Below are 13,045 nucleotides of genomic sequence, written 5' to 3'. Positions count from 1 at the left end.
CTTCTTTGGAACTATATAGTTTTCTAGTTTTAAACCCATTAATCGTCTTAATCCATATCTAGGTAACTACATTCCCTTATTTACGTTTAAAAAGAGACAAGTTAGTAAGTTTATCGGTTTGTTTTACTCTCTCTCAAATATCTATTAAGCGTAAATATCTATTAAAAAGAGACAAGCTAGTAAGTTTATCGGTTTGTTTTACTCTCTCAAATATCTATTAAGCGTATCTCCCGTCAGGTAAGCTTTTCTGAAATCCAAAGTTGCGATAGTGATAGGATGCCTTCGAATAGGTCACCCGTTGCCGGAGTTGAAAACGCCGGTGAATGCGAGGCTCTCGGAGACCGCATTACCGCGTTGGAGACGATGGTGCGGGAACTTCGGGCCCAGTTTGAAAGGGTGGCTGATACCGCTGAGGGGAATGGTCCGAGGGGTGGTTCTTCGAAAGGTCGCCGTGCCACAGGGGCTGCACGGGTTCGCCCGATTGCAAATAGCGGCTGGTCGATCGAGAGCCTTCCTCGAGGTCCATCTCTCGATGACGGGGTCACGTCACCCCGTAAATCTGAGTTTTGGAGGGTCGTGTCTCGGAGGGACGGTGGTAGTGTCACTCTAAGACGGGGTTTGGGGGATGCTGAGGCAAATCCCGTCCCCGTCTCGAACAGGTACCAGTTGCTGTCGGATGGAAACTCCGAGGTGCCTGACGTGCCTACTCCTACCCCGAAACCGGCACCTAGGAAGGGGCGTCAGAGTGGGAAGGGGGGGATCATAGTGTTAGGGAGTAGCAATGTCCGTCGTGTGATGGTCCCGTTACGGGAGAGGGCAGACCGCGAGGGTGTAAGCGACCGTGTAACGTCATGGTGCATCCCTGGTGGCGGTGTTCCTCAGGTGACGCAGGCGGTTGGTGCGGCGGTACGGGGCACGAAGTGCTCCAGGCTGCGGGTCGTGGCTCATGTCGGCGTCAATGATGCCACCTTCCGTGGATCTGAGGAAATTCTAGATTCCCTCCGGGATCTGAATTCCGAAGTGAAGCGGGTGGGTGGGACCATTGGAGTCGGCATTGAGCTTTCGATTTGTAGTCTTGTCCCGAGGATCGATCGTGGTTCTCTGGTTTGGAGCCGAGTGGAAGGCATAAACCAGAGGCTGCGTCGTTTCTGCACGGACATCGGAGCCTCCTTCGTGGACCTTAGGCCGGCAATCCGATCGTGTCGGATCCCTCTGAACCGTTCGGGAGTCCATTACACGGCCGAGTCGGCTAGTCGTGTAGCGAGTAGCATATTTGAGCACTGTAGGTCTTTTTTAGAGTAGAGAGTAGGGCAGAGTGTAAATATATTAGTGGGTTGAAAAATAAAGGGGTAAGTTCAAAACTTTTCACAGACAAAGATTCTTCCAGAAATGAGAATAGAGAAGTAGAGAGAAAAATCAGCGTTTCAGGTATTACATTTAAGCACGAGAAGCGTCAGTCGAGCAACACGTTCAAAGGCAGTCAAGGCTCAAGTCATTTTGATAGTGTGACAATAAGACATGCATTTCCATTTATCAGCGGTATAGAACCTGTGAATAGTCTATTCGACAAAAGCAAATCAGAATTATTCCCGAATCGCAATATTACTACTTCCGAAGTTTTAATCGTGGCTGTGGTTAATTGCCGTAGTTTAAGAAATAAGATTCCCGAATTCCACCATTTAATTCATAGTACGAAGTGTAACGTCATTTTTGGAACAGAAAGTTGGCTAACAGATGATGATTCAGACAATGAGATCTTCCCAAAATCGTTCACTGTTTATCGGAAAGATAGAATTAATCGAGTTGGGGGCGGAGTTTTTATAGCTGTAAAGAATTCAATCGTCAGCCAAGCGATAACCGTAACTGAGACCAGCGTTGAATCTGTGTGGTGTTTAATTAAATGTCCAAAATTCAAAACTATTTTATTATGTTCGTATTACAGACCACCTAACTCAGATATAACGTCAATGTTGGATTTTCAAAATCAAATAAACACCGTAGCATCCAAGTATCCGGAAAGAAACTTGATTGTGGGTGGAGATTTCAACGTACCTACTATAGATTGGGAGACTTATAGCTTCATTCCTGGTGGGAGGGATAAAGTGATCTGCGAGGCTTTATTACACACTTTCACATCTAATTCATTGTTTCAAATAGCATCCGCACCAAACAGAGGAGAAAATATTCTTGATTTATTAGCGACAAATATACCACATCAGGTAATAAACGTTGGCACTGTCGAAGGAATAAGTGACCATAGGGTAGTAACTGCAAAGTTTTCTCTAAATACCGCTGTAAACTTTAAAAAAGAGCGTAAAGTTTTCATTTTTAAAAGAGCTAATTTTGATGGGTTTAAGAGTCATATGAAAAATGCTTTCCCCGAGTTTCAAGAATCAGTATTAAAGTTAAATGTAGAGAATACTTGGAAAGCTTTTCTTTCGCTCGTAACTTCGGGAATAAATAGCTACATCCCTAGTAAAATAGTAAAAGAAGGCAGCGAACCGAGATGGTACGACGCGGAAGTGAGAAAATCATTGAGGCGACAGAGAGCGTGTCATGCTAAAATGAAAAAAGTCAGCACGGATTTATCCGCTAATGAACGCGAGCTAATAATTAAAAAATATAGGATGACTAAAGCCGCCACGAAGGAAGCGTTCAGGAATGCGTTCACGAATTTTAAAAGAAAAACACTAGTAGAGCAGTTACAGGATAACCCAAAAGCATTTTGGTCATATGTTAGGGAAGTTCAAGGTAAACGATCTACCGTATGTTCGCTGAGAAACGACAATGGAGATGTGTTGACAAGCAGTTACGATAAAGCCAATTTATTAAATTCCTACTTTAAGAGCGTGTTCACGGAGCCTTCCGAAAACTCACCCGAGACCGATGACAATCCCTGTCTACATAAGATGCCAGCTATTGACATTAGTACGCTCGGAATAGAAAATATATTGAAATCGCTTAGTCCAAATAAATCACCTGGTCCAGACGAAATCCCTTCTCGCGTATATAAAGAACTAGCCTCAGAACTTGCCCCCTACTTGCAGTTAATATTCAGTAAATCCATCAAGCAACACGAAGTACCTAATGACTGGAAAATTGCTAACGTAACGCCTATATTTAAAAGTGGAGACAAGGAACAGCCATCTAATTACAGGCCGATATCTTTAACGTCCATCTCTTGCAAAGTCCTTGAACACATCGTAGTCAGCTCGGTAATGAAACACCTAGACGCGCAAAACTTATTAATGGGAAATCAACATGGATTCAGGAAAAGCAGATCGTGCGAAACTCAGTTAGCGCTTTTCGCTCACGATATTTTAGTCTCCGGGGAAGACAACATTCCAGTAGACGCGATTTTTCTTGATTTCAAAAAGGCATTTGATAAAGTACCCCACGGAAAGTTAATAATAAAACTGAAATCTTATGGTATAGACGAAGATGTCATTTCCTGGATTAGAGAATTTTTGAGCGACCGCGTCCAAAGAGTAGTATTAGACGGTGCAGTCTCCAATGCGGTTAGAGTCACTTCTGGCGTTCCTCAGGGTAGTGTCATTGGCCCACTCCTATTCCTTCTTTATATAAACGACATTGGCGAAGTAGTGCAGAGTAAGTTACGATTATTTGCAGACGACGCTGTAGTTTACAGAGAAATCCGTTCCAGCAAAGATATTGATGAACTAACGAATGACCTTGCTGCTATCCAAGCTTGGTGCGATGCTTGGCAGTTAGAATTAAATTTGGAAAAATGCGTCGTAATGAATTTCTGGAAGAAGAATAACTCCCTACAGCGTAACTATGTCATTCGGGGCACGCAGTTAAAGGCAGTTGAATCTGTGAAATATCTAGGGGTTAGACTCAATAATGATCTATCGTGGAATAAACATATTCGAGAAATAACCGGTCAAGCTAATCGTAAAATGGGTTTTGTTAAAAGAATATTAGGAAAGTGCGACGACAAAGTGAGAGAAATTAGCTACTTTTCCCTCGTTAGACCACATTTGGAATACGCTGCCAGTGTTTGGGACCCTCATGAAAAAGGCTTAATAACAGAGTTAGAACGCGTGCAAAGAAGAGCTGCCAGGTATGTGAAAGGTCGTTACGATAGTCTTGTTAGTGTAACTGACCTCTTAGATAAACTCGGATGGGAATCTCTGTCGGACCGTAGATTGAAAAATAGACTAAACCTTTTAGATAAATTCAAGAGCAGTGTCTTTTCTGACGAAGTTAACCATATCTTGCGGACGCCAACGTACTACGGAAGATCAGATCATATAAATAAAATAAGAGAGATAGATTGCAGAACAGACAGATTCCGAATGTCATTTTTTCCACGATCAATAAGAGATTATAACGGCAGCAATAGAACGCGTAAATAGATTGCATGACTTGTAGTGTAGCCTACTAACCTATGTAAAACTTACTGCATGTTTCTGAATTTCTATTCTATATTCTATTTCTAACAGCATATAGTAGTATAGTTTGTTATTATACGGGACGTTTCTTGGACGGTGTGGTGTGCATGTGGGAGTCCAAATGCATGCTGCATGCTGGTGATTGATCACCCCCTGCCAAACACCCTAGAGGTGGCTCGCAGGGTAATTTGTAGATGTAGATGTAGATGTATTTTCCACCCAGCCGCCTTCAGTTCGGGAAAATGGTATAGCTCACCCACAGAGATAAAATGAACAGAGTACAGTGTGTCAGACGATTTGAGAAGGGGTCGATTATAGGACTTTTTGTCGTATCTCGACTCGTTCACCCCAAAACATTGTATGAATCAGTGAGTCTGTCAGTGAGCGAGTGGTCGAAAGTGGGTATATAGCTTTAAAAAATAAGAGGCCCACGATGTACGGATCGCTCTACCGTCAGCGACGCGATTGGCGACTTTTCTAAACCCGTTCAAATGCGCGGTGGGTGACAGCCAAGGAGGTTGTAAATATCTGGAGGGGGCACCACAGGTTTCGAACATGGAGCGAAATGTGGCCGGAATGGGGGTGCTTGGGAAGGACAAGACACTTTGACCAAAACATTGACAATCCCATAAGGGTCAATGCTTACTATTTGGTGACATTTGTGGTCATGACTAATTAATACATTAAAATAACCTATGGAACGCACAATGTAAACCTTTTTTTCTTACTTCATCGGTAGGCTTCGCGAAGTTATGACTCAAACATCTTTTCCCAGGGAAAAATTATTATCAATCACCACGGTTACGCTCTAAAACCAGCTCAGCTGAAATGAAATTTTACGAGAGTAAACTAGTCATATACCTGCACTTATACTGGTATTTAATTTTATTTTAGCCAACGGAAATCTAGCAATTAGAGTAATAAAGTATATTTTCAAGGATATCCCTACCAGTAAAGTGGATAACAGACACAACAGAGTTTATACATTAAAGAAGAATCGCGAATGATGGGAAAAATCCGATGACAGTCACCGGCGAAATACCAACGATTGTGGTAGCATTTTCCACTCAATATAGTTCATTTTCAGAACAAAACTTAGCCACCTCAAAATATCAGTCGGAGACTAAGTCCAAAAATTGTCAAACCAAGATGGCGGAACTTTGACCACGCCAAAAACTCGGAAACAGCGTCCCCAGATATTTACTTCCTTGGTGACAGCACATCCAATAGCCAAATGGATAATCCCCTATTTCAATATTCGTTACGGTAGCCAAAAAATGTCGGAATAGATTTTTCAACCCTGGTCTCTCGCAGGGTTCAGCCGATCGGAAATGCCGACGGTATTTCACGTCGCGATATCCCTTCGCATCCCGCCGCCTCCCCCGGTCACGTCAGCCCCTTTTCCATTCGGGAGCTGAATCTGGTGGTGGCCCTGCGCCGTCCACTTGACCCACGTGGCTCCTCCTTAACCCCTCGCTGATCATCAGGGGCCCTCGGCGCCGGCCCTCGAGACGGTAAGTGGCGCAATTTGCGATCGCTGCGGTTCCAAATCATCCCCAAGTAAACGGGTGGGAGGAACGCGAACTGCCCCGTCATCGATTTGTCGACATGACCGTGTGGAAATCTACCTTCAGAGAAAATCAACCGATTTTTTTTTTTCAGAAATTTAAAAGCAAGCTCCCGCCAACTCCGGGATCATTCACGAGATTTTTAATGTCGATTGGGATTGATGTCCAGCGATGTTCCTTTCGGGTTAGTTCTCGCGTCAAGCGTCCCGTCTCTGCGAACGAATTTATGGCCCAAAGCTCCCGAGATGTCACCAAATCATAATAATTAGGTAGCGACTGTCTTTTTTTTAATTTTTCAATCATAAGGAAATAGCTTTATGAGGAAGGCTTCCGAATTTTCTTTCATATATTGTGATTTCATGTTGGAGTGAACGACTCTATTGTCAAGGTTTGAACTAATATGGCAGTAACAAAATGTAATTTCAACTTCAATTTCACGATGAAGTTATATCGTAACTTTGGTGACATAGATTTATATGTAACTTATCATCAACCCCTAATACGTATCCGCTAGTACTAAATCGTGGTGCAAAATATGAGTCTACGACGTGGAAATGTCGCTGTTTTATCCATCGCTTAGGATATCATTGATCCCTAATTCACTAGGTTCTCCGTGAAATACTTCGCAGTATTTTTGGCTTATGATAATATTCCAATTACTCGTATTTGCCTGCTGAGTGTATGCTAGGTAAACCACATATTCAATAATCACTGTGAATGATGAACTATTGCAATGTGTTATGTGTCTTCAGCCAAATATGCAACAAATAGCAAACACAAAAGTTTAATTGTTTATAATGATTCTTTTCGGTGAATCTGCATGGGTTCAACTATGCATTGAAATTATTATATCTGACTGCTCTATTATCACTGACTATTCTGCTATCTTTTCTTGCAGCGGAAGAAAATGGGGTCATGTCAACAATCCCGGACAAACCCGTGGAGACAAGGAATTTCGTGAAACACTGTGATCAGCGGCGCAAGTTTCCAGTCCTTTATCGAGTGGAGTTTCAGGTAAGGCACGTGCGTGCTGCGCTATTGAGGCGCCCATATAAAGAAAGACGAGCAAAGAGGGTCCTCCACGCTCCAACAGATATGCTCAATCACTTTGTGTAACGCTCACAGCTTCGCTCGACAGAGGAAATTCCCTCCAGCCGCGTCGATTCCTTTGGTCGGGAGCGGAATGCTTTTGAGGCCTTCCTTCCCCTCAATATCCCCACTCCGCAAACCTTATATCGCAAAATCTGGATTTTGTTAAGGTTGCTGAATGGTTTATCATTAATATTTTTAAATCCATATTAATAATCTCTATTGTCTCAAGCTCAACTTTGTGGAAGTTCATTTTAACGTTAATAAAATGAAAAACTTCCTTGTACTCCACCAATTTATTTTAATTACGACTAGTTTCGACGCAGTAGCGTCACCATCAGGTATTTGATGACGCCGCTGCATCGTAACCAGTCGTATCTTAAAATAAGTTGGTGGAATACAGTAAAGTTTTTCATTTCATTGACGTTCATACTAATAATTTTAACAAATACGTCGATTGAATACTAGGTTACATATACAGGCGGACAATATGAATTTACTCAACTCAAAATAATCAAAGACATAAATAACCGCATATTATATTTTTTTCTTCTTTTAAGACGACTTGAGTATGGTCAGTGATGTCGGCAGATGCTGAAATTTAACCCCTTTTTTCGATTCTGGTAAACGTTACATGTCGAATTTTGTCATTGGTCAAATCGGTAAGCATATTAAATCTTACTAAGAGGAGATTGTTCCCTTTATAATTAAATTCATAGACTAATTTCTATCCATACTTGCAGAAAAGTTTTCTATGATGATTAAAATCTATGAGAATTGTAATTGTTTCACTAATATCTCGGCATATCTGAAAATAAAACACGCGTTCGACGTACCATGCAAATCTGTGCATTCCAAAGTAACGCTGCCACCACCTTAATGCTACAATCCATTGCCTCAAGCGATGAGCATTGGAACTCCTTTAAAAAAGTTGCTTCATTAAGGAACATGGGATAGTGGGTATTATAAGGGAGACGGTAGGGAGAGAGGGTGTCACATCATTACCCATTTGAGGAGGATTCTCCTCCCACCATTGCGGGCTCGCCAACCCACTACCACCCCAGCAATGCGGCCTCACCAGCCCATTACCATGCATCCCTTTGACGGGGCACAAAAGAGGCCACCTCCCCTTTATCTCTCTCGCCGCGAGAAAGGCTTAATCGGGTAGCGGCAACAGGCCGTTTTGCCCGTGCGATTGCCCCCGCCAAGTCAACCGCATTGTTCCCTCACTCTGATCAGGGGCCACTCAAGGAGTCAGCCATGATATGCCGGGCTGATTGTAAACCAATATCGGCTGTGTGTAAGCCTCCCCGAGTCGGGATGGAGTCTGCTGCCGTCGGCTTCCCATCAAATCACTCCGTCCATTACATGTGTCTTTAAAAATTAAAACTACCCACTCGCCGCTAACTATCGTCTGACATCGGGTTTTGCGTTGTCTCGGAGAAGGTGGCATGTATTTTATGTAAAGAATATATGCATTCATTCGATTCATATGAATTTTTATTTACTGTATATTAATATAAATATGTTGTGTTCCTTGAAAATATTTATATATTGCCTTGAACAAAAATCTTGTTACTTCACTGATTTTTCAAGTCGTATGCATTTCTTATAATTTAACTTTTTTAGCCGTACGTCTTCCTGTAGCTCTTGTTATTTTATGAAATTTCTACAAAAAAATTACGAAAAGAATGCGTTGATACATTCATTGAATCTTGATATATTTATACACGAATTGAATACACTGGTAAAAAAGAAGTCGTCTGATAAATTTATACGATTTTGCCGAAGCATAAATACGTTAGATACGAAGAAACCCTTACAAGGATACTGAAACTGGCCTTTGGCATCACTATCTCTTTACCTTCACGTAAGAAAAGCTTGGTCTGAGCAAGAAACGTTCTTTTCAATGTATAAATGTAAATTAGCCTCCATGGCTTACAAATCGCTGTGTTATAGGGTTATTTACGCAGTCTGTTATGATCAAAATGAATGAATTTTCTCAGTTACTTGAGAGTTCATGGGGGAGCGAGTAAATTTTTATCGCTAGAAGACGCTTCAGTAGTCTTCGATTATGCTTATTCAATGATATCGTTGGTTTTTATTCCAATGCCCACCTTTGCCGTAGCCAACCACCCCCACGAAAGTGAGGACAGTGTATGGATGACTTCATTTTTTCCTCTCTTCCCTTGGAAAGTTTTTTTTCTTTCGGGAGATATTTTTCCCCCCATCGAAGAGCTCTTGCGGAGTCCTTACCGGTAATCTCCATCCCCCGTGAATCGCTTACCAAGATATCCTGAGACCATATGCCTGCACGCTCCCATTCTCCCGACGTGGAACTTGTAAAGCAGTCTTCTCCAAAAGTACTGTTCTTTCGGAAAGTCTCCGCAAGATATTTACAAAGTTAGACCGTTAACCCCGCCCTCATTCAATTCGGGGCGCTTGAGTGATAAAAAAAGGGTAATGGAAACATTTGAAACACTCTCGAAAGTCTTTTGTCTAGTCGTCTGCCAACGTGTAGGGAAAGGATAGGGACAAGGAAAAAAAATACTTTGTGGTTGGCTTTATGTATATTGAATCCAACGCATTGAAGCGATCACGACGTCAAGTTATCCTCTCTCTCTCTCTCTATCCATTCCTAAATTATTTAATCCGATTGAAATGAAAGGTAGTTGCAATTTTTCATAATTATTTAATGCTTACGACGCGTTTCGGCTCATAGAGCCAATATCTGGTACAAGACTACAAAATAGGGTAGTTTCCTTCATCAAAGAAAACGAAAGGCATTGATTGCGATTCATTACCCACCATTAGTGTATTCATAATGTATAAATTATTTGGTTTTACAAATCCCAGTTTAGACGAATGGCAATGGTCAATTTTAACCGCATTTGAAAAAAGGTCAGATTGGCGCCCATGCAATGCCAATCCACGTGACGTCACAGGGACCTAGTTTCTATTCGAGTGGATAGGAGTTTTACATCGTCTGAGATTACCAATGCATGCATGAGGCACAGAGCTCAGGGAAACATGTCTTAATAATCACCTATTAAAACTGTTTAAAGTCGGAAAGTTTTCTTTGCTTGATAAGGTATTAATAATCCTTATTTAAGCCAAGCGCTACCTGCTAGTAGGGTACTCTGCTACCTGCTAGCAGCCTGCATCGCATCAGCGCTCCAAGCTCCGCCCCAAGGTCACCTCACACGGCGAAAGCGGGAACTTGAACGACGTCACACGGGTTTTTCCTAGCATTCATACTTAACCGTCGCGTTGTTGCGCGCTTGAAAATTTTCACTTTTAATTTAATCGCGAAAAATAGATATCGTCATTAAATAATATAAAAGCGTGAAATACGAACTCCAGGAGTAATAATCTTTCGATTTAGGCAGTAAAAATAAAATAGGAAACCACCCTATTATACTATTATAGCATTAAAAATCGATGCCAGACGCGAATTTTTCTTCTTTGAGAAGTTTACTCTATTTAGAAACTTAATAAAAACTCTATTTCATCACGTTTTCTACTTGTTTAAATATAAAATATCACCAATTAAACAATTTTTAAGAAGATCAACTAATGCAGCATGCATCAACTGTTGATAATCACCCTTATTATAACAGTAAAAATCGTTTCCTCTCGCTACTTTTTCTTCTTTAGAAAGTAAAAAAGTTCTATTGCGGGAAAAAATACTTGGAGGTTGGCTGTATCAGGGGCGCAGCTAGGAATTTTCAAAATGGTGAGTTTTACGGCTGTGTGAATAGTTTTATATTTCTTTGTAAGTCATCCGTCTCCCTCTTATTAGTTAGAAAATTTTTCATTAGAATTATATTAAAATATTTTGATAAAAAAGCTCTAAGCTCTAGGGGGGGGGGGTTATCCCCAAAAAAACCCCCCCTAGCTCCACCGATGGGAAGTATGTATATTGAATCGGCAACTTTCGGACTATCTGCTGCGATTCGTACGCAAGCTTTCAAGTGTGGTTAGGGTTTGGAGTTAATTTTATTTCAGTAGAATGGGGAATGAGACCTATGGTAATGGCCCGATTAAAAGACTACATAACTCATAGTTTAGCCGAAATAGGAAGTTGGAATTGCTTTTGGCATCGCTGCCTAGTTATATACACGCTAGAGAAACGTGCTCCGAGTAAGAAACTCCTTGTTCAATGGATGAATACAAATTAGTATGTATGACGTGGTTGCTGTGGTTTTGGAGATATTCACTAAATCTATTATGATCAAAATATATATTTTTTCAGATGTAGGACGGTTAACTGACGAAAACTTTTATCAGAATATTTAATTCTGCGCAGAGTAGTGTTTTATTCTGAATGCACATTTTTAGTTAAAATTTCATCGAATTTTAGTAATTGCTCATTAAGTCTAGAATAGTTTTTAAAATGTCGAATATATTATATTTTTTATGATCAACAGAATTATCTCTTTGGTTGGAATAACTATTTTGCACAATTAATTTTGGATCATAAAGATAAAAAACATAACTACGTGTATTTATAATTAGTTAATTTAATATTTTGCGAAATTTATAATGAAGCGGAGACTTGGAACTTTTTTTTAATGCAGAATTTTTTTGTTGCCTACCCCGTGCCGGTTGATTTTATCGCTCTGCAAGGCACACAATTAAAACTTCTGCTTTCTCTAATATTCCCGAATGTGCTGCAACCGAAGAGGTACTTCACGGAATTCATTTGCTGCTGCGCCGGAAAGCACTGGAGAAATCATGGCATAGGACTCAAATCCCTACCACGATTTCAGTAACTTGCACAATCTCTGCTTTTCCCACGCAAAAAAAAGAACTCTTCAACCTCCTATTTCGGAGTTTTAGTTCACTACTTGTGCCGTGACGAGTACTTGCGAGCTGTCCAACCGCTTCAGTTAGTGGCTCATTCAGAATGAGTGAGTTGAAAAAAAAAGATACTGTTGACTTGCGCAACAGGAAATTAGATTTCATACGAAGTTCCTCGAAGGGTTCGGAGGCACTCGAGTTTTGTTTGTATACACTCTAAGTGAGGACTCACTGTTTGAATGAGTTGGTCTCATTTCCCTGGGCGCGAAGTCCATTGTCCTTGCGAAGCACGTACTTTGCTCCTCCAACACCCTAAAGAGATCTCAACCCTTGCAGGTCATTGTGAGCAGAATGGATGGCGGAGAAAATAATATATTGCGCAAGGACAATATCATCTATGTCACAATGAGTCACAAAGCATTGATTAGAATCTGGAAACCTCTGTGCTGTTTTTATACTTTGGGAATTTTTGTTAATGAAAGCATAAGGCACAAAAAAAAACAAATCTATCGCCAGAAACTCTCACTATTTGCCGTTATGCCCTTTAATTACGGCTATATTTGTGTAATGAGCCGCTAATTAGGATAATCTTAGGATATTATTAAGTTCTTGTTCTTTGACATCAATTTTCTGAACCAAATTTTGTCATCATTCCCACTAGCAACTGAAATAAAGTAGTTAAATCCGCGTGTTTGCTACAAGTTTATCCTTGAAGTTTACCTCTTATTTTTATTAATATGACATGATGACATAAAAACTAGTAAATATTTGACCATTTTTTAATCTTTAAAGCTACAGTTATAGCAATTTTAACCTACATCAGAATCGACATGCTATTTTTACAAGTTTAAATTGAGGGATTCTTAGTATTTTCTGATGTAGTATGTGGGTCTTGCAGATATTTTAGTGTACCCTTTTCATGGATATTTATTCTTGCTTATTAATTCATGCTAAATACGTTTTAATAATAGGGATATCATTTATATTATGTTTTCTTGCATTAAAGCTTGCTAAGATTTCGTTATGCAAAAATATAACGCGAAATTTTAAACCGTTAAATAGCTTCAATTTTTTGGGAACCTAGCGTTGGAAATTGAACCACTAGGAGATCATTAAAATGTGATTCTAACGTGTACAGTCATATAAATTTTTCGAAACGGAAACAAACGT

At 40.5% G+C, this 13,045-nt stretch overlaps 1 protein-coding gene across 2 annotated transcripts in view; it reads left to right on the top strand.

Moving 5' to 3' along the window:
* LOC124157763 (receptor-type tyrosine-protein phosphatase kappa) overlaps positions 1-13,045 on the top strand; it is a 318,693-nt gene that overhangs the window by 268,836 nt on the left and 36,812 nt on the right. For both annotated transcript variants that reach the window (XR_006864649.1, XM_046532767.1), the window contains exon 2: positions 6,882-6,997. Coding sequence is in view for 1 of the 2 variants with exons in the window: in XM_046532767.1 (XP_046388723.1) it covers positions 6,882-6,997 (116 nt within the window). In the remaining variant the exon portion in view is untranslated. The remainder of the gene's footprint in view (positions 1-6,881; positions 6,998-13,045) is intronic.

Source organism: Ischnura elegans, chromosome 4 (genome assembly GCF_921293095.1).
Source record: "Ischnura elegans chromosome 4, ioIscEleg1.1, whole genome shotgun sequence".
Classification (NCBI taxonomy): domain Eukaryota; kingdom Metazoa; phylum Arthropoda; class Insecta; order Odonata; family Coenagrionidae; genus Ischnura; species Ischnura elegans.
Note: the sequence above shows the minus strand (reverse complement) of the source record. Positions and strands in the feature narration are given on the sequence as shown.